Source organism: Notothenia rossii (assembly GCF_949606895.1).
Source record: "Notothenia rossii genome assembly, chromosome: 2".
Classification (NCBI taxonomy): Eukaryota; Metazoa; Chordata; class Actinopteri; order Perciformes; family Nototheniidae; genus Notothenia; species Notothenia rossii.
In genome coordinates this window covers 20678377-20705945 of record NC_136904.1, presented here as the reverse complement: position 1 = coordinate 20705945, position 27569 = coordinate 20678377, and the positions used below count along the sequence as shown (strand labels likewise).

The 27569-nt window shown below is 41.4% G+C and overlaps 1 protein-coding gene and 1 long non-coding RNA gene across 2 annotated transcripts in view; one reads left to right on the top strand and one right to left on the bottom strand.

Moving 5' to 3' along the window:
* lgr4 (leucine-rich repeat containing G protein-coupled receptor 4) overlaps positions 1 to 27569 on the top strand; it is a 46657-nt gene that overhangs the window by 4583 nt on the left and 14505 nt on the right. The window contains exons 2-4 of the mRNA XM_079664059.1: positions 21773 to 21844; positions 26682 to 26753; positions 27388 to 27459. Of these exons, the coding sequence (XP_079520185.1) occupies positions 21773 to 21844; positions 26682 to 26753; positions 27388 to 27459 (216 nt within the window). The remainder of the gene's footprint in view (positions 1 to 21772; positions 21845 to 26681; positions 26754 to 27387; positions 27460 to 27569) is intronic.
* On the bottom strand, positions 12437 to 14587 carry LOC307028791. Its single transcript, XR_013805111.1, has 3 exons — positions 14565 to 14587; positions 12981 to 13001; positions 12437 to 12618 (listed from the first exon to the last, which is right to left on the bottom strand). It is a non-coding gene; the product is annotated as an uncharacterized lncRNA (long non-coding RNA).

The following is a 27569-nucleotide window of genomic DNA, read 5'->3' as shown; positions in this document are numbered from 1 at the left end:
ACAGTTTTCTATACAGTGGACTACAACATGGATTTATAATAAGAACGACGGACTACTGTAAACTCATCTAAAGGAGGTTATAAAGGAAGTTTGAAAACCTCCTTTCCTATCATCTAGACCGAGAATTTTAACGGCTCTTATCATGGCTGCCATTGAGGTACTTCCGGGTCATTTCACTCCGTTAGGAAGGTTCCTAAGCAAAACGGACTATTCGAATGCAGCCCTGCACTCTCTATTAAAAGCTCCCAGCTGTTGTGCAATGTTTCTATCCAACAAACATCTTCATCAGGCTGTGTCAAATCAGAGTCATCAAAAAACCTTGTCCATGTAATTTTTAAATGCCTCAGGAATTAAACATCTATTTTCCTGAATGTCAGCATTCTGTGTTTTTGTACTTTTAAAATGATTCATTATTGACTTTAAGAAATTGATTACAAAGACCTTGATTTAAGAATTTCCCTTATCGATGAGTCTGTTGGCTAATTTCTCGATGAATCGTTTCATCTTTCAAACATCAGAAAATACTGGACAAACATTTTTCGCTTCCAATTCCAGTTTCCACTCTTCAAGTGGTTTCTTGATATGATTTGTCTCACTAACAAATATTCATTTTACAGTGATATAAAACAAAAGGGAAGCTATTTCTCACTTTGTAGAAGCTGCAAAGTAAACAAAGATCAAAAATAGTACCTGATGAATTACCTGTGGATTGAATAATCAATTAATCAAGTAATTTCCATTTATAATATATAATCCATTTTTTAAAACACATACACATTCCTTTAAAATGATCTTTGTCTCTTCTGACATCATGATAGAGGCAGAGTAAAAAGAATGAAAACATTGTTTTGTAGATCATTTAACCATCAGACTGACCATACAGTCCTCGTATCCTTTCCTACTGTATGTTACAGAAAAGTAGAGAACATGTGACGTCTCATATATAATTTCCAGTAAAATCATATACCAGGACATGTGAAACATTTTTCTGGTAAACGGATGAACCATTATCAGTGTAAGAGGTTTATTCAACGGCAGATAACCACAGCAACAGGTCTCTTGCTGTGTGCTACATTACCAGTTAACTTTAGGGAAACCTAGCCATGTGTTTAACTGACTATTGCAAGGGCTATTGCACAATGTGTAATAGGGCTGTGCAATTAATCGTATTTTAATCTCGATTACGATTTTGGCTTGCAGCGATTCCGAAAAACAGCGTAATCAAAATAAAACGATTATTTTGCTGCATTCCCTTTCGCAATGATGCTCTCTATTTGTCTTGCGTTATACATCCTGCCCGCGCGTGTGCTTTCACCCCTCCCTAAAAGCCCTCTCGGCCGGGTTGTGTTGTGACTTGCAGTCTGTTTAATAAATCCATTTATTACATGGTTTAGTTGAATACTCGATTCTGATTGGTCAATTCAGAACACGTGACACGTTGTTAATCCAGTACAGACAGATCGCTGTCAAGGACTTATTGACCGTTGTTAAGGAAGCTCACATCTGCAGAAAGAAGTCCGGTCGATTTAACTGTATACAGTTTGGCCGAAAAGCAAACTGCATGCAGTTTGCAGTTGGCTTTTCGAACTGGGACAAGAAAACAGCGGAGAAGTAACGGGGCAGAAACCCTCCTTTTTACGCAACGGTCCAGACATCAAATGGCAAAACATATTCAGTTGCCAGTTACTTTAGCATTAGGGCAGCAATATCTAGATACTATCGAAGGTTTGACATAATGAATTGTGCTACTTTTGAAGCAAGCAACAATGTTTTCAAATCTGTAATCAAAAAGGTCCGCAAAAACGCTATCGAAGCAGTTCCTGCCACTACGTAGACGACGGACTATTTTTCTTAATAATAGCCTAATATTCTTTAAATCAATAAAAACATTTTCTAAATCTATAAAAGCATTTCAATTAATATTGGGAGTCCTATCGTTACTTTGTTGAGAATGTGGCCATGTAATAAGCGGGATAATGTGCAGCGACTTGGTCATTATGGGCAAAAGAACACCCGACAGGCAGATCATGTTAGCGGGACATTACGGAGCTCACGCCGTAGAAAACATTGAAAACAGCGTTGTGGCAAGACTGAAAAATGTGGTTTGAAAAAAAAAAAGTGAATTGTTCTTGGAATTTCTGAATCGATTCTGAATCAGCAGAGATAGAATCGCGATTCTTATGTGAATCGATTTTTTTGCACACCCCTAATAAAGGCTGAAATATTGAATTTTATCAGACCATGGGGTCCTTGTTCAAAGCATGTGCCCTTTTTTCACCAGCACTGGGTTTGTTAGTCCTCTGCCTGCCACACAGGCTTGATTTGTGAAATGCTTCCTGCTTGTGCTCCTGGTGAAACCTCCTGCAGGAGCCGCTGAACTCTTAAGTCATGTCACTGCACTTTCTTACTTCTTGGCTAAGACCCTAATCTAAGTCCTTTCCTGGTTGTTTGGTTTGGTCAGGTGACAAGCTTTAGTAAGGGCCTGATTTCTCTTTGGAATTATAAAGCCTATTGTGTTCCTGGAACATTTTTACCAGTTTTCCAACTTGTCCTTTTTGCCAAATAGTTATACTAATAGTAATTGGATATAAATATTTATTAACAACGAGGCTCTTTGTTTGTAAGGGTTTGATTCATTAGTGATTCGTAATTCTATATTTGGTAAACACGCTATAACCAGGCCAGTACTTACAAACAGCAGGTGCAACTTGCTTCAGATTTGGGCATTGTTGGACTTCTATATGGGTCAACATTTCTCTTGACCTAGATGCGTCCCTGGCCTTTAGTTAAAGGTAGAATGTTTTCCCATAAACTGAATTGGTCACAGGTCAGGACTGTCAAGCTGTGTTCACATCATGAGAATGTTTCAGAATATATTTGGAGTTTGTTTTCTGCAGATCTGTTAATCTTCACATCAGGTTGAGTGACTTTTTGTATTTAATTTGCACAATTTTTTCTGTTTCTTGAACAATTTTTTCTGTTTCTTGAACCGTGAACCAGATGTAATAGATGAAAATATATGAATATACAGTTTGGGAGACAGGTGTCCAGAGTGACTACCTGTGTAGACTAAACTGGCGCATTTCCACTGCAGCGCGTAGCATGGTTTAAGCGTGCCATGCCGTTTTTTTGTTGTGTTTCCACCATAGACTGTATATATAAATGGACGTAGGGTAGGTGATGTCACCCATAGGATTCTGCAGAGTAACGGCTCGACACTGACGTCAGAGTTCAACTCCCGCCTACTCCAGCCTGCTCCAAATAAGGGCAAAGAGGCGGAGCCGAGGCGGGACCTGCTGCCACCGAGCTGAAAGTTCCAGAGCTAGCTGAAGCTACCAAGCTAAGCTAACATACTCCCCATCTTCACACTGCCGTGGCATTTTACGTTTCTAAGGTAAGCGGACATGAAACTATTCAGCAAAACTATAAATAATAATCTAAGTTATTGAGTTTTTAGCATAATACTTCAGAATCCTAAAATCCCTTAACGTTTGTATGCAATTGTGCTAAATTCAACACTGGAATCAAGCAAATATTAATATGTTTGCATTACATTAGTTATTTATATTTTGATATCACTTAATTATACGTTTAATACATTTAAGTCAAGCTAAGGTTAATGTGATGGTAGCTAGTTAGTGCTCTTACCTGTGAGGCCTCCTCCAAACAGCATAATAACCAGACTATCATTAAAACTAAGTACCAGTTCTAGGTCCTTGACTTTAGACGAACAATTCAAAAGACAACATGTATTTAAAGACCAATCTTTATTTGAATGTGCCTCTTAACCTGATATATTAGTTATACAGTAATAGTATTGACAATCTAAAAAAACTGAGCAACTCAACTGTCAACTTTATGTTTCTTATTGTCTAAAGTATTTATTATTTTCATTTCCCCCCTCTCATATTCAGTGTGGACGGATTGAGACAGCGTGGTGTCCAGAAAGCTGCAGAGACTTCAGGGAGAAACCTCTGTGTGATGGACGTCCTGTCTGTTGGTTTGGAGAGGACTGAGGGTCTCCATCAGGCCTGGTCCTTAGAGCAGGGGTTCCCAAAGTGGGGGTCGCAACCCCCCGGTGGGTCGCGAGACTCCGAGTCGGGGTCGCGAGATGATAACAAAATAAAAATGGAAAATTAGAAGAAAAAAGAAATAATTGATTAATTGTTTTTATAATTTTTTATTTAAATGTATTATTATTAATAACGTTTGCATAGACATTTTTTTCTGAAATTAATTCACTAGCGCAGTGTTTCTCAAACATTTTCTTTTTTTTTTCTGAAATTAATTCACGAGCACCCCCCCCCCCTCCCCCGTCGACAGGGGTCCGCCAGTCCGCCAACTACACAGGCCTAGTCTGTCACTTTATTTGACTAAATGTGTTTACTTATACATTTCATAGGTTTACACCTTCTGTCCATATGTGCTTTTTATTTAAAACATGTTTGATTAACTTTTGGTTCACATTTCAATAAATTGTATTTGTATTTGCACTCCTTTTGTCCATTATTCTTACTGAAAATGTTAGATTACACATTCATTTCATTTATGAAAGCGGTGTGTTTGTGTGTTTAGGGGCTGTAGATATAATTATTTTGTAATTGTAATGTTTTTTTTTATTTCAACAGTGAGCTACAAAGACAATCAGATTATGAATGAACAGTATGAAGTTCATCAACATTGAAATATATGTTATTATCAAAATAATATTTAACTGTTATAAAAATGTAGTGCAACTGTAGAAGCTTGCTCTGTTGTCTCACTGAAAGAATAACTTTTACCGCGTTTTTTACAGACAATATTGAGAGATAAATAGTAGCAGTTCTCACTGTGTTAAATATCTTTGCTTTCAATACATTAAATTAGAAAGCTGACAAAATCATATTGCTTGTTAACATCTAAATGTAACTTTTTGCATGGAAAAAACCCTCAACTTAACTGATGTGTAGGTGATCTAGTATTATTTAATGGAATGTATATCAGTGTATTAAAGTCAATACTTCATTCATTTAAACCAATATCTTTCTTGATTCTTTGTACAGTATGAAAAATAGAGTCTTTATACCTGTGCTGAAGTTCACTGCTGTGAAGAGTCCAGTTATGTCTCTCACTCTCTGGTCCAGCCTGTCTGCATCACCTGGACACCTTAAACAAACAGATATATATGTAAAGTACCATGTGTACAAACAATATAACTGATTATCTTCTGTTGAACATGTTGGATTGTGTATTGTCGGAGTCAGGGTCCTTTTTATTTTACTGTAACTTTGGAAGTTGTGTTACCAATGCTTACTATTTATTTGATACCCATTTGCTAATGCAATTAATAAAAACAACAAGGTTTGGGTTCGTTCTTCAGATGACTGTGACGTTAACGTGTAAGCTCAATAATGAACTCCAGCTCAACCATCCATATTGTAATATCTAAGTAATCATCTTGAAATATGACATTAATAATTGTAATATATACACACATCTTATTGTGAGGTTGATTTCACATACACTACTACTTTGACATTAGCTTGTCTACATACTTAAGCATAGCCAATTTAAATTAACCTTAGTGATGCATACAGTTCCTACCTACATAATAAAATATCTCTCTAAGTAACAAGGATGACCTTATTTTATCAACCTCGAACAGAAGCTGTTTGTTCAACAGTATTATCCCACTTTACACTTAACACTTCTCTATTTCGTTTTAACCTTTATATATACAGTCTATGATTTTAACTTGGAGGCTACGATTAGCATCGTTAGCACCGATGTAGCTACCACTCGCTTAGCCTTAACATTCATTACGTCGATTAAAATCATTGACACATAAATAAAGCACTCGAATTTCACTTACCGCAAAACCGCATTCATGCACCGTCTGTTTTAACCGCAGATCGAGTCACAATAGCCCGATATATAAGCATGAAGAACAAACAACCACGGCCGGCTTCAAGTTGTGTTTCCTGGATGAATGGACCAGGCAGAGTCCCTGTAGCTAGCTTCACGGAGCAGCTAGCAGAGAGACAAGAAGCTAGCAGTAGCAGTCACTTGACAGAGCGGTCACTCAATGTGACCACGCCCTGATTTATGCAAAAACGTTGAGACCTAATATAAATAAAAGGGTCGTGTTAGAAAACAATTCACTCACAGATTCATAATCATGAAGGTGGAATCTAACTATATCAATAATAAAATGTATGGAGCCAGGGGTAGAAACAATGTTTTTTTCTGCTTTAAAATTGGGCATTTTAACATGGGGGTCTATGGAAATTGCTCCTTTCTGCAGCCATCGCCTATCGGCCAATATATGAACTGCAGTATGTAGCACTTCCGTATCAACGTCCCGGCTCTTCCCCAGAGTTTGCCGCTTGGTTTCCACTAGGGGTAGTTCCGGCTAACGGGTACTTTTTCACAGTTTTTCTGGCCCTCCAAAATTGTTGTTCTTTCTGGGCCAAAAACCGGGCTGAATATTCTAAACTAGTGGGAGAATCGCTGGCAAGGGGGCCAGAACTACAACAAAATTAACATATTTTACCGTGATTTAATTGTAATACACGTTTCAAAATGATGACGAAGTAACAACATACTGATACCGGTTAGTAAAAACCATGAATTAATGCTTTGACAAGTCTGCAGACAAGACGACAGGTGAAAAACCTGTGTGTTTTCTGAATGGAGATCGGCTAAGCTAACGTTGTATATGCTCCGACCGTCCACACTCACAACAACGGCCTATACAGACGTAAATAAACCAGCGGCTGTATTCGCCATGACACAGACAGTCTGTGGTTTGTACTTGTTTAACTTTTGTCTAGTTTCTGAACAGACATGAAGAGCTGTGAGCTCTGAGTGCTAACAGCTAATAGTTGATGTTGGTTTTGTGTAGGGATGCTCCGACCGCCAATTTTGGGGCCGATCGCCGGAATCAGTATCGGCCGATCACTGATCCAATCGAGTGGGCGGGGCCTATGGGAATCTTCCATTTAAAGTGATGTTTAAAACTCAGTTAATGGGGCTCATTCACTGGCGCTTCCACAAATAACAACCAACATAATTATTACATTTTAAATGAAGTACATTATTCAAGTTTACATTAACTTTGGATAATAACACGGGAGAAATTAGCAGAAGCGCTCTCTTTTCCTCTCTCCCCCTCTCTCTCTCTCCTGACAGCCTGTCAGTATCCGTCTCATGCAGCTCACTGATCCAGTAAGGAGTGATCCGACAGTAAAGAATACATATATTTATAACTAGTAGGGGTGTAACGGTTCACAAACATTTCGGCTCGGTACATACCTCGGTTTTTAGGTCAAGGTTCGGTACGTTTTCGGTACAGCAGAAAATATTATCACCAAACATAAAATATATATATATATTTTTTAATTATTATTAAACTGTGAATAATGTATTCACTCAAATAAATACAAAATATAATAAAATAAACATTAAGGTGCAGCATTTCAATGAACTGAAATAATCTGTATTTGAACTGTACTGTACTAGTACCTAAGCAGCCAGTTTGACATTATGACTTGCTTGTCATTGTATTTTCATGTTTTTTTTAAAGACAAATTAACTTGTCCACATTGTTTGCTGAAAGGGCAGATCTGCTGGCACTAACAATGTCTCCTGCTGTGGAGAACACCCTCTCGCTAGGGACAGAGGTAGCAGATATAGCCAGGTAGCGCTTTGCTAACATGGCAACATAAGGATATTTGGCGTTTGTAATAGCTTTGGCTCGGTCTGAACTTTTTGCGAGTGGTGGAGGCTTAAATACTAGTGGGAGTTGGGTTTGCACTTCAGTCTTTTTTTCTTTTGGTACCGGTGATATTCACGTTCGGGTGATGCTTTTTCAAATGAGTGTGCAAGTTTGATTTATTGCCAGCCGCGTAATCATAGGGATGTAACGATATATCAAATATCGTGGGATAAATAAATGTCTCAATACTGTCGTGAGACTGACAAAATATACCGCAATTTTTTTTTTTAAATAGTTTTTTTTTTTTAAACCTTTATTCAACCAGATGGTCCCATTGAGATCATCAATCTCTTTTTCAAGGGAGACCTGTCAAACATGGCAGCAAGTAGGTTACAACATGAACATAAAACAACAGATAACAATAAAGGACATCATACATTGACAAGTACCAACAGTATATTTATATCTCGCCCTGTCAATAAGCCTTACCTTCTTGGCAAAAACTGTATTGTTTTTGAAGTGGTGGAGAGACAATGCACAGTTTTACCCACTGCTGTCACCCATGGCCAAAGCATATCTCTCTGTACCAGCAACATCAGTACCAAGCAAGAGAGTTTTTTCCACAGCAGGGGATATTGTAAACGCCCAAACATCCCAGCTTCTACCTGGAAATGTGGACATGCTCATATTACTAAAAGATAACCTTGATGATGCTGAGTGAGTTAGTGAGTTGGAGTTGAGTTAGTTGAAAAACTAAAGTGAAACTTGATTTATTCTATTGCAGGGTCTGATTATTATATTGTTGACACTTTAAAATCCTACTATCCTACTAAAATGCTGTACAAATCAGATTTATTATTTAATAAAGAAAAAGAAATTCAAGTAAAAAAAAAAAGATTCACATTATTTTCTTTATTTTTCAATATCGCGATAAATATCGTACCGTGGACTTTTTATCGCGATATTATCGTACCGTGAGTTCTTGGCATCGTTACATTCATAGTAACCAATTTTAGTTGAACAATGCCGACAAACAGCTTTGGTTCTGTCCACCTGTCTTTGCCCGTCATCCTTGTACGTAACTGCGAAACCAAAATGTTCCCAAACCGGGGACTTCAATGACGCTGTAGGATTTTCGAGTTCAACTTTATCTGCATTCGCCATTTCGACAGTTCCTCAAATTACAGCTGTCATAGTATGCCTCTCGTCCAATTAAATGACTTGGTCGCTCTATGACGCGTTGAACCCGATGTGAGCAAATTACTCTGAATGCTGCGACGCAGCACCTGAGATTAATTCCAAAAAGTTGTTCACGTTCTCAATTTTTTACGTTTAACGTTATATTAGTTCGGTACACTTCGGTACACACGTGTACCGAACCTTTTCGGTACGGGTACGTATACCGTTACACCCCTAATAACTAGTTTAGCTTGTTCCAGAGGTAGATAAAATAGCTAAGTGTGTTAAAACACACACTTAGTCTAACTCTTAGTGTGTGTTTTGCTCCGCTTACTGGTCCGTCAAAGCGGGTGGAGCTGCAGGATTTCTGCTTTACACACGTTGCATACCGCTATTTTATTGTCATTTTCGGACACCTTCAAATACTGCCAGACTGGTGAAGCCATTTTGGCGAGCTTGTTTAGAACAGAGAAAAGTGTCATGTATTTTACGTCATAATTTTACGTCATGCGATCGGCTCTCGCAATCGGCATTTTTAGAGAGCACCGATCGATCGGCAGAGAGTGAATATTGGCCGATATCGATCGGTCGCCGATCGATCAGAGCATCCCTAGTTTTGTGGTTCGCATTGAAGATGACGTCACGGCTCTGCCTACACTGCGTTACTATAGTTAATGCCCCAGCTACTAAACTGTAATGGAAACGCAGCATAAAGGGAGCCTGGCCTACCAAGGCCTAACTTACCATAGTAAGCAGGCCCGGCTCCAGGATGAAATGACTGAGGGGGCTTCTTTTTTTTTTTCACAACAACGAAAAGCACTGGCAATGTAATTAATTGACACACCAAGCTTTTTTCCTTCTCACTGCTCTACAATCTCGTTGCTTCTTTATTTGTATTCCGGATTTACCCCTCTCATTCTGTTCTTTTCCTCTGATCTTTAATAACAGATAGTACCCTATCACAGGGGTTTTCAAAGTGTGGGTAGGTGAGCCTCCCCTCAGAGAACATAAGAACAGCCGCGCCCCCCCTCCCAATTATTATTGGTGTTATTATTATTATTATTATTATTATTATTGTTGTTGTTGCTATAATGCAGGGGTATTGCATTTCAAAGAGGTCCAGTAAGAGTTTTGCTCTGTTTTTGCTGTCTACCTTCCGCCATTTGAAATTACTCTGACTGTTTCTCTCCTCTTGTCTCGTCTCTGTGTTTGAATTTATCGTGCTGACTGCACCGATTTGATTGGCTGAGTAGCGTCACCTCCTTAAAACATTAAACAATAACTTTTTAAAACCTTTTTATTTTTATGTTTTAAACATATTGTATAAAACTCCCCACTACTTGTACTATTCCTTGCACCCCTCTAGAATAAGCCCGAATGGTCTCAACCATATTGCATCAGTAACGTGCACTTGTTATTATAACAAGATCGCAACAACGCTGGTAGCGATCGGAAAATTGAGTGTTGTTCAGTTTGTGTGTTGTGGAACATGCGTGTCCGTGCATGAAAATATACCACACACCCAATTACAATTGCATGTTTAATTCACTACCCTGGAAGTTAATACAGTTGTTAAAGTTGGAATAGCCTGTGGACAGCCATTCTTCCTTGCATGTCAGTCGCCTACACCTTCTTACAGAGGACAGGCACATCTAGCTGCAGCACGACCCGTATATTTCCGCACGCCGTGTTCTCAAGACATATTTTTTTTAACATTTTCAACATGGTGGATAAATCCTTATATGCTCCCGGCAACACACTGAACGTCAACTTTGCCTCCTTATTACACTCACCCCTACTTTAGTGGGAACAATGAGTCTGCGTCTTTGATGCACACAGGAATAAATGCAGATCATCCTCTGGCTGCAGCCTTGACCAGTACTTGCTTTTGATCAAAGTCAATGCGGAAAACCTGCACTCACACAGGTAGGTGGAGGGGGAGGGAATGAGCACTTTTACAGTCTTTTTGGCGAGGTGGGGGAACTCACTGTCCACAGACAGCCACAAGTGGGCAAGTGTCACTTTACTCGTCTTTTTCTCGTTCTTTTGTGTCTCACGCTGCGCCTCCCCTGAAGCTCTCTGGCGCCCCCCAGGGAAGGCGCGCCTCACACTTTGAAAACCGCTGCCCTATCAGATGGCTGCACTTTGGTTAACAGACGAGCATTGATTTCCTCAATTTATAAATTGACAGGCTCTGTAATTATACCATAACTTTTTCTCCTCTATCACTTAACTCATCTTCCAATACAAATGTACTTACTTACTATCTACTCTAGTCATGTCAGGATTAAAGAACAATTATCTTCAGGATTGAATGTTCAAACCAAGGCCTAAAACCTGGCATTTCATAAGAAAGTGACGAATATTATATAAACCAAATGTAATATTGGATAAAGTCCAACACCAAATGGACAGACACAGATTAAAAATACAAATATAGTCCCCTGGTTTGTCTCTAGAGTCTAAAGGTGCATTCACACCTAATAGTCCATTTTCTGGTACACATCAGACCACAGTTTGTTACATTGTTTCATTTTTCAGAAGATTCGGTTTGCGTTCACACAGGCAAAACTCAAACGGACTATAAACTTTAAACACAAGTCATGTGCACGGAAATGCAGTTCAACCATTGGTCAGACATTAAGGGGGTAAAAACGCAAATCCTGGCAATTTCTACCGGAGCCTCCGCCATGGAACATCGGCACTTTCGGCAGGTTATTCTCATGCTGCTGTTAATCTGGATATCAACAGACACTAGCGGCCCGTGCATATGATTATATAATCAGACAACGTCCGTTAAAAAACATTATAACACATATAATGAGACATTCTGCAGTAAGGAGGGGTGTTTCACCGACGACAGGTGTTCTTACTTTTATGTAGCTCACGGAGAATTTTTACTTTACACGACACTGGTCAACACTTCATTTTGCTTCACTCTTGACCTAAACGACCGCGGATGTCTTGAAAAACTCTTTCGCTAAAGATCTTTGAAGACATCCGCGTTCTTGTGACTCGTAAATACTACGCTTCCTATGTTTTGGTGCGGACTGCATTCACACCAGCAATGAACCGCTCCAGAGTTCGCAAGCAAGCGTTCCGAGACCACCTATTTTAGCGGACCAGAGTCCGGTTGTTTAGTTCACTTCAGAGGTCTCGGACTGTGTTCACACCGACCCAAATGAACCGCACCAAGCGGCTAAACGCACCAGGGTTCGATTCAACCGGACTATAAAAGGCTGGTGTGAACGCACCCTAACTGCCATGAGAAAAATCAAATCCATGTTCCAAAATCCTTCACTAGACTACATTGTACCAATACGGTTTATATACTACACAACATATTATTATTATTATAGTAAAAGGGCTCGCTTTGGCAAAAACGTGATCCATACAGGCATTGCAGCCCTAAATAATAAAGTAACCATCATGTGTGGTGCAATCAGGAGAGACGTGATGTATGAAATACATGTTTATTATCGGGACCCATGACATGCGGGAATAGTGATTGACGTATTACAACAAGTAAATGTAATGAGGTTTTGGCGATTAGGCCCCGGGTTTGCAGGATGATCATTCAGGAGGGAAAGAACCGCTCTGATGAACCCCCCGGGGTCTAGACACTGGTGGTGGTGATAGTAGTTTGTCCGATCTGAAGGGAGAAGGTTTCAGCTTAGCGCTGTATTAGGAGACAGGAGGCGAAGGGGTGGAGGAGGGTTGTGCGTTGACACCTGAAATCACAACTGACGGAGAGGGGAGATCAGATTTAAACGGGTTAGCAGGTGCGATGATTGGCTAGCCGGGGCGTGATGCCCCTGATCACTTATTGAGATAACGTGTGGCACCCGATAATGTTGTCTTCCTGATTGAACTTGCGCTGAGCTACATTTCAATCAGGAGAGACGTGATGTATGAAATACATGTTTATTATCGGGACCCATGACATGCGGGAATAGTGATTGACGTATTACAACAAGTAACTGTAATGATGTTTTGGCGATTAGGCCCCGGGTTTGCAGGATGATCATTCAGGAGGAAAAGAACCGCTCTGATGAACCCCCAAAAGAAGTGGAGTATGAAGTACTGAGCTGTGGGCAATTCTTACCTTGCGGCTGGCTGCGGAGATCTATGGATGAAATGAGAGATTAACATGGGGACATGATAAGCGCCGGAATCGCTTCCGGGCTGCAGGGTTAGACATGCGCGGACCCACTGGCCGCAACCTGCACTGCAGGGTTAACATGACGCAGACCCACTGGCCGCAACCTGCACTCGCAGGGTTAAACCTAATGCAGACCCATGTCCGCAACCTGCACTCGCAGGGTTAAACCTAACGCAGACTAGGGCTGCAACTAACGATTATTTTGGTAGTCGACTAATCGGTCGATTATTTTTTCGATTAGTCGACTAATCTAACGATTATTTCTGTCACACCCTCCATCTCTGCTTCCTGTGGGCACGGCTCCTTTTCCGGGCTCCAGTGCATGTTTTACCTCAAGTCTGCACACCTGTGAATGTCACCCTGTTGTCCAGTCCCTCTGCCTTAACATAACATGATCCCATAGAAAATTAAAATAATGACTCATGAAACATTTGAATTTGAACTTTGAACTTGTTTAATCAAATGTATTTGAATAACATAAATACAAAAAAATCATAATGAAAACAAAATAAATAATACAAATTCAATCGCATTTTATTCTTGTCATTTCGCAGACCCTTGTTAATTATTATTTTAAGTTTGGAATTAATTACAGCGTCGATAAAGCTCTATTGTGCTCTACTACGCTGTAAGCTTGGCGCTGTTTAGCAGCTCGTTGGTGGACACGCAGCCTCAACATAACTGAAATAGCGTTTGCTTAGCAAGCATTAACCATGAGACGTTCTGTTTTCCAACATGTAAGCTAACGTAAACATGACTATGGCTAACTTGCTCAAACTTACCCATGATCCAAAGTAGCAGTCCTCACGGTTCCAGGGTGCTTGCGTTTTAAATGCTCGTGCATCACTGTAGTGCTGCCGTGGAATGCCAATTCCCCTTTACAAATTCTGCATTTCACTGACTTCTTTGGCTTGTCGTCTGTGAAATACTCCCACACTTTCGAAACTCTCGGTCTCGCTTTTTTGAGCTCTTCATCACCCTCATTCTCTCTCCTTTCCGCCATCGTTCGTATTCTTTCTTCTTTGTTGTTAGTACAGAATGCAGTCATGGCAGACAATGGAGAGTATACTGCCCCCAGCACTTCCTGTAGTGCATTGCAGTTACAAATGAACATTTGCGCAGTTTTGAATTAACGTTACCGGCTCTCTGATTGTTTTTATACGACGCGTCGACACTAAAATTCCGCGTCGACAAATTTTTATGATCGACGTCGTCGATTATGTCGACTAATCGTTGCAGCCCTAACGCAGACCCATGTCCGCAACCTGCACTCGCAGGGTTAAACCTAACGCGGACCCATGTCCGCAACCTGCACTCGCAGGGTTAAACATGAACACGGACCCGGAGGTCACAACCTGACGTGCAGGATTAAACATGAACATGGACCCGGAGGTCACCTGACGTGTAGGGTTAAACATGAACACGGACCCGGAGGTCACCTGACGTGCAGGGTTAAACATGAACACAGTGACACGTATACATGCTGACGTGCTATGAACCACCACTACCAGTTATAGGCATAATTACCATTTTTATTGTTGAGAGACCTTGGATGGCCAGCACGCGCTGATGTCTGGGCGAATGCGGGATATGAAGGCAGAGGAGGACCACCGTCCGAGTTGCAGGGATGAGGGAGAAATGCCTTGATTGGCAGCAGAGGTGGCCGCACCTATCTGAACGAAAGCCCTGATATGCTATTAGGATGCCACGACCATTTATATGCATATTTACCATAGGTGAGCAGAAGAGATCTTGGATTGGCAGCATGAGCCGATGTCCGGCGAAGAGGGAGTAATAGCACGAGAGCTGTTAGCTGGAGTACAGTGATGCATGAATATCATGACCTGGATTAACCCAAGCCAAGTGAGCATAAACCCGAGAATATGGATGAAGTGCAGATGCACGCAGAAAACCCATACGCTTAGTTAAATACTGAGACATGACCCATGATATAGACTAGCTTAATAGCAGTTTAGTGCGCCAGGATGAGTCACAGATGCTGATAAGCTAATTGAGTGATTAGGACCGTCTTCTATCATCTGAGGGGATGACGGAGTGACACTAGTGTTAGATCCAGCGAGTGTGATAATAAATGTGTAAGCAGGAGTGGAAATCTGAGCGTGCCGCTATAGCGGATGATCTCATGCAGATATTCCCCCCAAAACGGAGGATGTGCAGTGCACGTCCTTAAGAGTCGGGGAAAACGTGGTCGTCGTGGGGCCGGCGGATGCCACGTCCAGAAACGGGAGATGATGCGTGCCGAAGATTATCCGCATGCAAAGTACGGTTGCCCGGTGAGGAAGAGCAACTGTCGTTTGCTGTATACGCCTTGACGTTTATGTGGATGCGCGCAGTTTAGTTGGAGAAACATTATACCATGAGCTTGATGTGATGCCTTGGCACTCCGGGTGTGTGACTGGGCCTATAGTTCCTCATGAATAGGAACGCTGTGCTCCTAAGGAGTCTCTTCTTCTTCTTCTTCTTCTTCTCTCTTCTCTCTTCTTCTCTTTCCCAGTTGAGCAGAGTTAGGTTAGTAATGTTGTATTTGAACACTAGATGGCGTAAAAGCATGGATGAGGGGATCTCCCTACAGTGGGTGATTTGGACTGAGGAAAGACAACTATGAATATTATTTACCCAAATAGCCGGTGCACGCGTAGTTTCCCCTTACTTGACTCCCGCTTAAGCTGAAAGAGTTCCGCTAAACGGATGATGGGAACTTTAAAGCGCGTCGATAATATCTGCTTTGAAGAGCCAGCCTTGGCCTGCACGCTATTAAGATTACATTGTCTCTGTGCGTAGAGGGGGAACATTGACCTTGTCATTGAGATTGCCCTGAGCTATACCAGTCATGCTAGGGCCTATGCTGAAGAGAATAGTGTTGTAACGAGCAGTACGCTTGGACAAAGTGACTAGAACGCAACCGCACCTTGAAATAATTATACAGTCGAGCAGCACTAAGATATGTTATTGTGTAGGAAACGGTTAATGCCGCAAAGATAGTGACAGTAGTCAATGACTGATTAGCTCGGTTGCTAGCAACGTCACCTGTAGGATGCCAGATAACCTTAATGACGGTGTTGTGATGCCGACGGCATAAATCCATACTGAAACATGTCGCTAAGAGATGGGAAATATTTATCGACTGCTTATGTGACGTCGGACAGTGAGTGCTTAACGGCGACCGCTGGCGTGTGAGTTAACGATGAAATAACTCCGGTGCACGCGCGCTGCAGGCGTTAATGCCGCTGGATCACATGTACCCGATGCGTCACGGCGTTCTAGAAAAATATAGTTTGAAGAAGTAATTCTGATGAATCTGCTTTGTATGATTTAAAAATGACCCGACGCAATCCTCTATTGATGTTTGTTTGACGGCGGTATTGGGAGAGAAACGGCGATGTAAACGTTACGTCATGGCGCGATATTTACTGGATCAGAGACTGTGAACGGATTTGGACAGTACTGCCGAGGAGATGTTGTTGTCGCAGATCCAGCCGTTGGTGCACCGAGAAACTGAATATTCTTAGTGGAGACGAAGAGAAAAAAAAAAATACGATCATTCAGTCAATAATCATTAAATTAATATTGGGAGTCAATTCCTAATTTATTTAGTATCTGGTCCTGTCATAAACAGGATAATGTGCAGCGACTTGGTCATTGAGGAAAAGAAGCCCTACGAAACACCATTCATTTCAGGTAACACTGTGTTGAAGCTTGAAACTGCGTTAGTACTGACATTGTAATGGGTAGCAATACCCGGCTGCATTAGTAATGCATTACATTCTTCGTACGCAAAGTAATACGTTACTGAAACTCCATACTGTAACACGTTACACCCAACACTGCCTGAAACTCACCTTAACCCTGAACTAAAGGTAGCAATGCACAGTGTTGAACTTCCTGTCGGCTCCCAGACCGTCGTCGAGGAACGGGGGGGGATGACTCTGGTCGTTTCCCAGGGCAGAATCAACGCGCTTCGGGTTCAATAACCCATTTAATCGGAAAGACTGGAGAGAGCGAGCTCTTCTTGGGAGGTCGTTGCATTTATTTAGCTCTTCTGTTCGCAAGATAGCTTCGCAAGATCGCAGACCTTCCTTTCTGCTGCCTCGTTTACTTCTAGAAAACATGTATCCCGCTCGCTCGCTCTGCACGCGCCACACCCCTCTCTTAAAGGGGTAGCGATCTCACTCTGCATGACCCGAATGTCATAACAATATAACGAAACCTCTCATGAATTTGTTGCAACTGCCTCTTGCCAGCGCTACCCTGACTCCTGTTTTAGAGGTGAGGCGCAGGAGGAAGTAGCTTCAAGGGGATGTAGCTTAAGCCCTGCCTGCCTGCGGGAGGGGTTGTGGTTGAAGCCAGCAATGGGTAAAGCTTCGCATGCGATGAGGGCCCGTTCCGCGTGAAGCCGGAAGTGCCGCATTAAGCGGCCCGGATGCCAGTGATGCCCTCTCGAGAGACTGAAGGCGTGCGTCAATGTTCCCGTGAAGTAGGCCATTTCCATTAAGCCGGAGGAACTTCCGTGGAGCCCGATTTCCTTGTCTTCCTCCCGCATCCGGGTTTGCGGGGCGGCCAGCTGGAACTGCTAGCCGACTGGGTAACGCCGCCTGCAGCTTAATCCGCAAGACTGCGGAGCTGATGAATAATGCCTGGAGCTGGGACGAAGCCCTGCTGCTGCTTGTGCGTTGACACCTGAAATGACAACTGACGGAGAGGGTAGAGCAGATTTAAAGGGTTTAGCAGGTGCGATGCCGGGGCGTGATGCCCCTGATCACTTATTGAGATATTGTGTGGCACCCGATAATGTTGTCTTCCTGATTGAACTTGCGCAGAGCTACATTTGTCTGTCTTATTTTTTGTTGATTTCATATTGTTTTCACAGAGCTGTGCAAATGAATGTCCCCCTGGGGACAATAAATCTAAACTAATTTAATATTCAATCCCACGCATGACGTTTGAGAACATACATTTGTAACTAACCTCGTTTAAAGCACTTTTGTTGTAATACTATGGATTTAGTTGACACTACTAGCAGAGTCTCTTTTGTCCAATATCTCGCGGGCAGGTACATTGAATTAGAAGTAGAAGAAGAAGAAATACGCTAACGTTACAAAAGGCACAAGACTGTCACTCTGTTTTTACTTACATGTAACATTTTATTTCACCTTGCTCTATGTTTTTTAACGCACATTCAAAAACGGGAACATTTTCGGGAGTTTCAACCGGGTACCGGCCACCAAAAACGGGGACTTTGCCCGGAAAACGGGGACGTTTTGGTCACCCATCCGACTGTGTTTACAGTTAAGCACACAGGCTAACATTAATTAAGACTACAAGCTCACTTGGGGTTGAGGCTTTTTTACACGTTGCTTGACTGCCTGCCCACATATCTGATCCAAACATAGTAACGTGTATTGGGGAAGATAATTATTTAAAGTTATTATTTAATAATTGTGACATTTATTGTACTTTGTGTGATGGATGAATAATGCTCAAGGTGAGGGGGCAAAGAATACAACTGAGGGGGCAATGCCCCCTTTTGCCCCCTCGTGGCGCCGGGCCCGGTAGTAAGCCGTGCGAGGCCGTGTAGTGGAAAAGCACGATAAAACTCTTTATGAACAAAAACAAAAATGTTCCCAGATTGTTCAGACAACAGAGTGATAAGTTCAAGTGTAAATGCTTTTCATCCCATTCTTTCTGAGCACTTTCAGTAAGTTGGTTGATAATTCTTTACTTATGATCACTACTCAACTACTGAAAATTAGAGATGTCCCGATCACGTGATTTTCAAAAGATCAGAATCAGAAAAACAAATCGGGGATCGGGAATCTTTTTTTTTTTAATTTTTTTTTTTAATAACATTTATAATTTTATTTAATGTTACAAAACAAAAATGAGCATGTTCACGTCTTAAAGTCATCCTGAGGCCTTAGTTTTGGTTTAAAATTACACAACATCATGTATGTGTTGCTTCTTTTGGGCTTGTTTTCTTAAGGCCCTGACACACCAGGCCAAAAATCGGCTGTTTTTGTTAGTCGGACGACGAAGCGTGCCCTGTCGCCCAAACTCAATTTGGTGTGTCCCGCACCGTCGGCCGTGACACGCCTTATTTGGCCTTTCATGGCCGACGCATGGCCGATTCAACATGTTGAATCGGCCGTGCGTCAGCCACAGGCAGTCGGACAAAGATATCACTCTGATTGGCTGTTCAGCTAGCGAATCAGTGCATGAGAAGTGAAACGGTTGCTTGAGAATGTCTTCCACAAGCAACACTCCAATGGCTGATAGCTCCAGTACCGCACGAAACATGTTTTCGATGGACGAGAGTGAAAATGGAACGCACACGCTATTTGTTGTTTTGTTCATATCACGTAGTCTGTTCTTCTTCTCTGTCTTCCGGTTGTTCCCTGTTTTGAATGATGAATACACACTACCGCCGCCTGCTGGTAAGGAGAGTTATTGCCACTCACGCATGCGCAGTTCAGTTCGTACGTGCTCGGCTGAAGTCTTTGCGGTGTGTTCCAGTGCGACACATGGCCAAGACGCAGGAGAACACGCCGACGCTGTTGGAAGTATTATAAAGTTGAAAGCGAAGGCAGTGTAACAGCCAGATGCAATGTTTGCAAGGCGGAGGTTCCGCGTAGTGGAAAGAACAGAGCTACGTTCAACACGACCAATCTAATACGCCACCTGAGAAACAAACCCCAACAACAACACGACGAGTACACAGCGGCCACTCAGGTAACGGCACTGAAACAACGGACACTTTCAGAGACTTTTAAAAGCAAAGAGAAACTGCCCCAGAACAGTGAAAAGGCCAAAAAAATAACAGCCAAGATAGCTGAATCCATCGCGTTGGATGACCAGCCGTTATCTGTTACCTTTTTTTCTCTCCTAATGCTTTGAATAAAGATCGGATCGGGAAAAATCGGTATCGGCAGATTGTCAAAATCAAATGATCGGAATCGGATCGGGAGCAAAAAAAGGTGATCGGGACATCCCTACTGAAAATCATATAATTGGCCCAAGAAAACAGAGTTGATACATATTTCCCTAACATTTCTCTTGACCTTTTTATTGAACATTCAAAAGAATAATTAATTCATGGCACAAGATGCTCTACGTTAACTAAGATATTTTTTGGGATTGTACTTAACCTTAAGAATATCTTCATGCTTTGTCTTAAAAGCTATATCTTTGGTTTCTTAAAGCGTCTGCTACCTTTCTCCGGTTCCCTGCTTCATGTCTGCTAAAATGAAGCCAAATGGCACATGGGATAGACATTTACTGATACCTGTTTGTCGAAGCGTTTAGGCTTGTCATCATTTATCACAGCTGCATTTTTAGTGTCCCTTCCATATATCTTAGCAGGGACAGGCCAGGACATTGATGAGTAAAGCAGCCAGACACAGAGGGAGGGAGGAAGTGTGATAGAGTCATGCAGGCCTCCCGTACTCCCAGCCTGCATGTGGCTCAGACCAGTCAACAGTCTGCGGAAGATTTAGACAAACGGTTTAAAATGTGGTTAGGGATGTTTCCAGCTGACCACTAGTGGTGGCAGATCTGCAGCAGTGGATGCAGAACACCACCAGAGATGTTGTCTGGGTAGGAAAGAAAGATAGAAGTGGGTGGATGTTGATGGACATTTCGTTGTAGCTGCACAGTTTGTATGGTAATTGGATAACCAGGTAAGTGGAGATAGGACACAGGTCGCAAAGATGATGAGGGTTCTGTCAGGGCCTGCTTTTGAAGACTTTAGCGCATGTGTGTGTAGCTGGGAGTGCAGAGGAAGGGCAATATGATCCTTGTAGGATTCAGGGGCCCACACACAAGGTCCTGGGGAGATCTGGCAGTGAAATTCAAGATGGCCAAATGGAGAGTGAAAGGGGGGCAGGGGGTACTTCATTTGTGTATCCCGGATGTTTTTTGAGTCTTGATATGTGCTGTGTCTTTACATATGGCTTTGACGTGGGGGGGTCTTTGAAGCAGGTTGGTGGATCTGCGATCAAGATAAGGGTCCAGAGCTGAATTTGCTCTCATTGTGTAGATCTCATCAAGACAGCATTTTTTATCCAATCTTACTATGACAGTCCCTCAGTTTGGTACATTCAAAACATTTCCAGTAGCACATACTTGTGTTTTTTTTCCCAATGATAACTGATGATTGTAAACTATATTCATATTAGTCTTGGTGGGGAAGCAAATCAAGTCCTGTGTGCATACTTTTCATGCTGCTACATGCCTATCTTTACCTGAAAGTTGGTTTGAAAAATGAAGATCCCTGAGGCTAAAGCGAAGAGCTTTTTCAACGTTTTTTTTACGGGGTTGAGGTTGAAGTCAAGCCGGCAAAATCAAAAGACTTGCCATAAATGTTTGGTGACAAAACTGCAAGTATACGTTTGTCCTAAACATAGTTTATTATTGCAGTCAAATACATCATCTTAATGTCTTATATGCATGCAAAATAAGGCCTTATACAACAATTATAGAATCTTCATTATTGACTGTCATAATTAATTGCAATGTTATTTCAGTTCTGAAAGGGCTTCACAGTCAAAGCAATAGAACAATTTAAATGGCCGAATTGTTCAATAATTATATAAAATTAGGGCAAGGGTAAAATAGGTTTTGCAAAGTGAAAGTGTTCAAAACTGATCTTTTAAAACTAACTACATTTAAGTGAAGCTAGAGATTTTACTGTGTTTCTAACTGATCATTTGTTTCCACAGTGACCTGAGCATGAACAACATCACCGAGCTTCCAGCATTTGTGTTCAAGAACCTCCCCTATCTGGAAGAACTGTAAGTACATACCCCGTGTTTCTCCTGCTAATGATGTATTTACTCTTAGGATATGCACCTGGGTATTTGAGTTTGCACTGCAGAACACACAGTATAGGTGCAGAACATGCCCTTCTTCTCAGCCGAAGAAGATAAGCACAGCATTACATGAGGTGACAAGTCACTCAATCATTCATGAAATATAAAGGGTGCAGTAAAGCTCAATTAAAAAAAAAAAAAAAGAATAAAAAAAAAGAAAAAAAAAAGTGAGGTGAGACATCATGTATTGAAGCAACGATCATGTGACATCCTGTGTTGATTTTTGCTTTTAAGGGATTATCAGGGTGGCAACAGCACATCTGCGCTTTGGGGCTTTGTTGAGTGGCGTACATCTAATCTTAGTGAGTGTTTGTTATTTCTTTGCTCTTTAAACACTCCCCTGTCTGGCTCGGAGCTGCTGGGAGTCAGAGATTAAAATCTGTCTACCTGATATCAGGTAACATGCAGCCCTGAGAAAGCAAAGTGACCAGTCGGTGAACAAACTCCAGCGGTTCCAGCTCCACTGTGTCACAGTCTGTGCGAGCGTAGTATTTTTATTAAGCTCTGGTGCATCTTTCAGCTGCCCAAATCTTCCACTTTTCCATACACCACTCCAATCTGCTTTGTCAAAAAGGCAATTTACTTTTCATCACATTGTGTGGAAGTATGCGAGGCAGGAAGGAAGAGGGCAAAACAATGGTTTCCATGGAAACACAAGTGAAAAAATAATCCCACCCCGCACCCACAAGGTCTCAGTGCTACCTTTTCACTCTAGGTGCTCATGATGGATGGACTGTCGTCAGGGTGTCATTGATTGACATATACCCTTAGTGCATATGTGTGTTTGTTTAACCTCCTCTAACAAATGTGCAGAGTCGTCTCGATGAACTTTGCTGGGTGACTTTTCGGCTCCAGGGCTGCTGCAGTGTCAGTGAACCAGAGCGGGGGCCCTGAGGGCAAAGACAGGGAGAGAAAGAGTTGACAGAAAGAGATCAGGGAGAGAAAGAGAGGGGGGCATCTTCACACAGGACGGGAGCGGAGACGGGGGAGGAATATTTCTTCCTTCGTAGTCACGCAATCTCCTCCGCTCTCTTACTCTCTTGCCAGAGGCACCACAAAGCTCAGCAGACGTGATGACAGGTATTCTCTGTTTCCTTAGCGGTTTGTTTATAGTCTTGAAGTAATCTGTGACCAATGGGCTCTCTATGTGTCTTCTGTGAATTGTGGTAATGACATGAGGGCCAGTTTGTTGTCAATATGTTGCCTTTTGTTGACAGAATGATTTAAAGTGCATTTTGTTATTTTATTGTTGTTGTTTTAACCTTTATTTGTATTTCTGTTGCAGCTGTGTATTTGTTCTTGTCTCTTTATCTTATTCAAACACATGGTCTAGCTCTCATTTGAATGAAATGTGTGCTATAAATAAAGTTTTCCTTGGTCATTATTATTGGGTATGAATGTGGCTGAATTATATGGCATAAAATCCATATCATTACAATTAATCCTAGTGACAATAATAATTATAACGTTATACTGTATGGCATGAAATGATCTTTTGATATTCTTGTCCTGATCAATTATAGTACAAATCGGGATTCTACACTAGTGTTTCCAGCTTTACACACATTTGTTTTGTTAAAAATAAGCTTGTCTGTTTGATTTCAATGTTTTATTTGTTGTTGTAGATGCTAGCTCAGCTTCAACACAGTTACCCTAACAGTAGCACTCGCAAAGGACCTTTAATGCTCTTTAAGTGGCCAGCAAAGTCACTTAGAACTACAGAAAAATACAGGATAAATGTTAAACTGCAGACTGTAAAATATGTTGTAAAATGTGTTTTATTACCATAAATTAACATGTAACCCAGACAACTTATGGACACAGACTTGTAACTTAGAAACCGGTTCGTATTTATGTAATCAAAGAACTAGATAGTTTAATATCTAGTTTTTATATAGTTTATTATAAATTGCACTGATGATTTAAACAGGAAAGCTCCATGCTGATCCAAACAGCAGAAGTGCTCCAGTACTGTCTGTGGGAAAATGAATGAAACCTTTCCTTTACTTACCTGACGCTTATCTCGTCAGGCAATTTAAAAAAACTCACTTATAATTACATAATTCCTGGAAATTGCAATATCTTCATTGCCAAGATGGACATAAATGCAGTCGCAAGCTTGTTATCACAGCCACCTATCCCAACAACAAGGTGTGCACTGTACATGTGGGAGCGTGTCAAGGGGGAAGGGAGCTTATTTTGGTTATACAAGAGTAGTTTACTAAAAAAATGAATTGTATTGTTGCTGCAAACAAAAATAATGTTTATATTTGTTGGTGGTAAATCCTGTCTGTAGCCCTTTATTGTTAGAGTGCACTACAGGGCTACTTGTGAATTGCCTTTGACAAAGGTAGACTTGTGGGAGTGGTGTTTCACAAGGAGAGGATTTAGCAATGGGCTAAATCTTGTAAAGAAGAATGTCTACTCGTCGAAGCCTGGGGGGACGTGCACTGAATCTGCTGAAAGATGAAGGAGGAGAAGCTCTTTATGTTGTGAAACCTGAAGGATATCTGAATGATTTGTCAAACGATGTTTGCATTTAGTGGTTAGCCGCTTGTGACAATGGTTGCAGTTTCTTGGTTGTGTGAGTTCTCATGAAATTAAGTCATATTGACATCAGCCTATGGGTCACTATGTTGCAAAACAAGAATGACTGAACAGCTGCAGACAAGACTCATGTCATTTGAATTAATAGGCATCCATGTGCATGTGACAACTTGTACTCTAGTCATGAATATAACTGAAGATTATGTTCTTAGAATTACATTCTTATTTCTTATTTAAGCTGTCACAAGACATTCTCTTGACAAATGGTGGCTGAGTGGAGGCGCATTGTTTGGGATTCCAGCTTTGAAAGCTATTCAATGGGTTTGTCTCAAAGCCAAGTCAAACTGCAATGACAGCCTTCTTTAAAAAGCTAATGAGCAGTCACGTCCTCATCTGACAACTTTGGTCAACCACATTAAATCAAACAGAAAAGACAGCCTGTGAGTTCAGAGCAGTGTGTCTGCTGTTGTTGGGGTCTTGTATAAGACATAATTGTGTCACACCAAATCCAATATTTTCTAACTAAATGTTCATAGTTAAATTAAAACATAGAAACAACGAAATGATCAAAGAACCTTTTAGTATTCAGTTAAGTAAGCTGTTTTCTTTATTCTGTTTAATAACAGACTCACTTGCTCTCCTGTCAAGCTCAACCAAGCTTTCGATTTACAAGCACAGCAAAATTGTATTCAACTGCATCACACTAGATTTTAATTTAATTAAAAGGGCAGAGTCAAAAATCCCAAGGTGAATCCCAATGTAGAGAACGTGAATTAGAATATCACTCAGGAGTGCAGACCCCTGCAAAGCCTAATGGTGCATTCACATGCTCCTCGGATGGTCTCATTTCCTGAGTTGGGAAGTTGCTCTTCCAGCTTCATGTTGATCAACATGGACACTATAAAGAAAATGCGTTTTTCAAAGTATATGTTCCTAGTAAGGCAGTTATTTTCTGATTATTTTAACACAAAATGAATGACCTGAAGCACAGGTGGCTTATGTACATGTTAATGTTAGTCATCGTCTGTAAAGTAACCGGATTATAATTTTGATATACGATTTATGTGACTAGCTCTAGTCAATCAATTATTGTTTAGTCTTTTGGATGTTACACTTACAGCAACGTATGCTTTAGTAAAACTTTTTTTAATACTCATGCACAAATGTAAGGTTTGGGTCACACTATCATACTTAAGATAGGTAATGCCTACAGACTGTTACCGATTTGTGTCTGCATTGCGTATCATTGTATATATTTGTGAATTGGGATTAACACATTGTTACCAGCAGTAGATCTGTTAAAACTTTTGGGAACACTATAAATTGAAAGAAAAACAAGCTTTCGTTGGGGGGCAAACCTTAGTGAGGGATATTTGGTTACAGTATACTTGTAAAAACAGGTAATTTATTTGTTATTTTCACTCTCATCCTTAATGTTGATGCAATAATGCGTTTCAGTGATCGAGGTCTCTATTTCAGTGACATTAAAGGGAGACAAACAGAAAGCAGTGTTGAGACTCCGTGAAGGGAACATGGTCTTCTAACACAGTCAGCATTGATTCTCAGGCTCACACCCAGCAGCTCTTGTTGCAGGGAATTCAGCCTGGTCCGACTCACGTTGCAGAGTGATAAATCTGTTGCTAATCTCTCGGGCCAGATAGTATACTTGTGCTGTGTGTCCTAGTCAGCCTGCCCCATGCTTATTTACAACCTTATTTCCTAAACACTTCCTGTTTCCAACAGAAAAGGGAGGCGTCCCCCTCTATCTCAGGCAATTCATGAAGGAACTCCAGAAGCTGGCTAGTGATAAATGTTACAAGGCTACACTTGTTGTGTCGGCTTCAGAGGGGTGAATCAGGTTGTCACTCTCTCTATAGGGAGCACTGAATAGTAATGGTTAGGAGGCTCAGAAAGGGATCTCAAGAGGGGGGATATCCAGGAACAGCTCTAATCTCTTGTGGGTGACAGACGAAGTGACAACAGGCCATTGCACAGACGCATGTCTTTGACACCCCAGGGCCCATGTTCAGCTTCAGAGTTGGAACCTAATCTAGTGAAGTGCTGGATGGGGAGACGTTCTTTAAACACTATGCATTGCTTTAAGCTGAAATCAAATACACTCTGTGGTTTGGTTGAACTGTGTTCCTTTTATGTCATTTGAAACATTTGAGACATTTCCAAAACATAAGTGTGACTCTTTCTCTCACCACAGACGACTTGCCGGGAATGACCTGTCATTCATCCACCCTGATGCCCTGTCTGGACTGCATCAGCTCAAAGTCCTGTAAGCATGCCCCCTCCCTGTCAACACACACAAACACACACTTATGCCTGTGACGGTGTGAAGTTTTCCAAACACTGCGGGCAAGAGAACATTGTGCAGTTTGTGGTAACGTTGTGGCGCTGTCAGTTATTGCCACCCAAACAAAGTCATTCCATTGCATTTACATTTGATTTTCCACCATTGCCCTCAACAATATCTCTGGTTGTAAAAACACCTAATGGAGCATGCACCCAAGCCCTGTGTAAAAATTAGTTCTGCATAATTTACACGGGGCAGCACACCCTAGTTTACTTGCACAGACTCAAACACATTGAGCGACACACAAAGCGCTGCCTTGTTGATTCTGCAACGGGCAAAAAGTTCAAAGTCCTGTTGATCTTCAGGTGAGATCTTGGTTACATGTCTGAAAACACAAACACATGGACAACATGCTTTTTACAAACACTGTAACCCAATAAGCGCACATAATGTTAAATACGTAATGTGTCAAAAGTTGTTTTTTATTTTGTGAAAAATCATGAACCCATCAAAGAGGCCTCCATTACATAGTCATATAATGTATCAAGGATTATGTCATTTAAGTAAAAGTGTTGTGAGTTGAGTGAAAATCATAATTTTGCTATTTTACCTTCAGGATGCTCCAGAATAATCAGCTGAAGACTGTGCCCAGTGCTGCCCTGAAGAACCTTCAATCTCTTCAGTCTCTGTAAGCCAACTGACACACACACACACACACACACACACACACACACACACACACACACAACACACACACACACACACACACACACACACACACACACACACACACACACC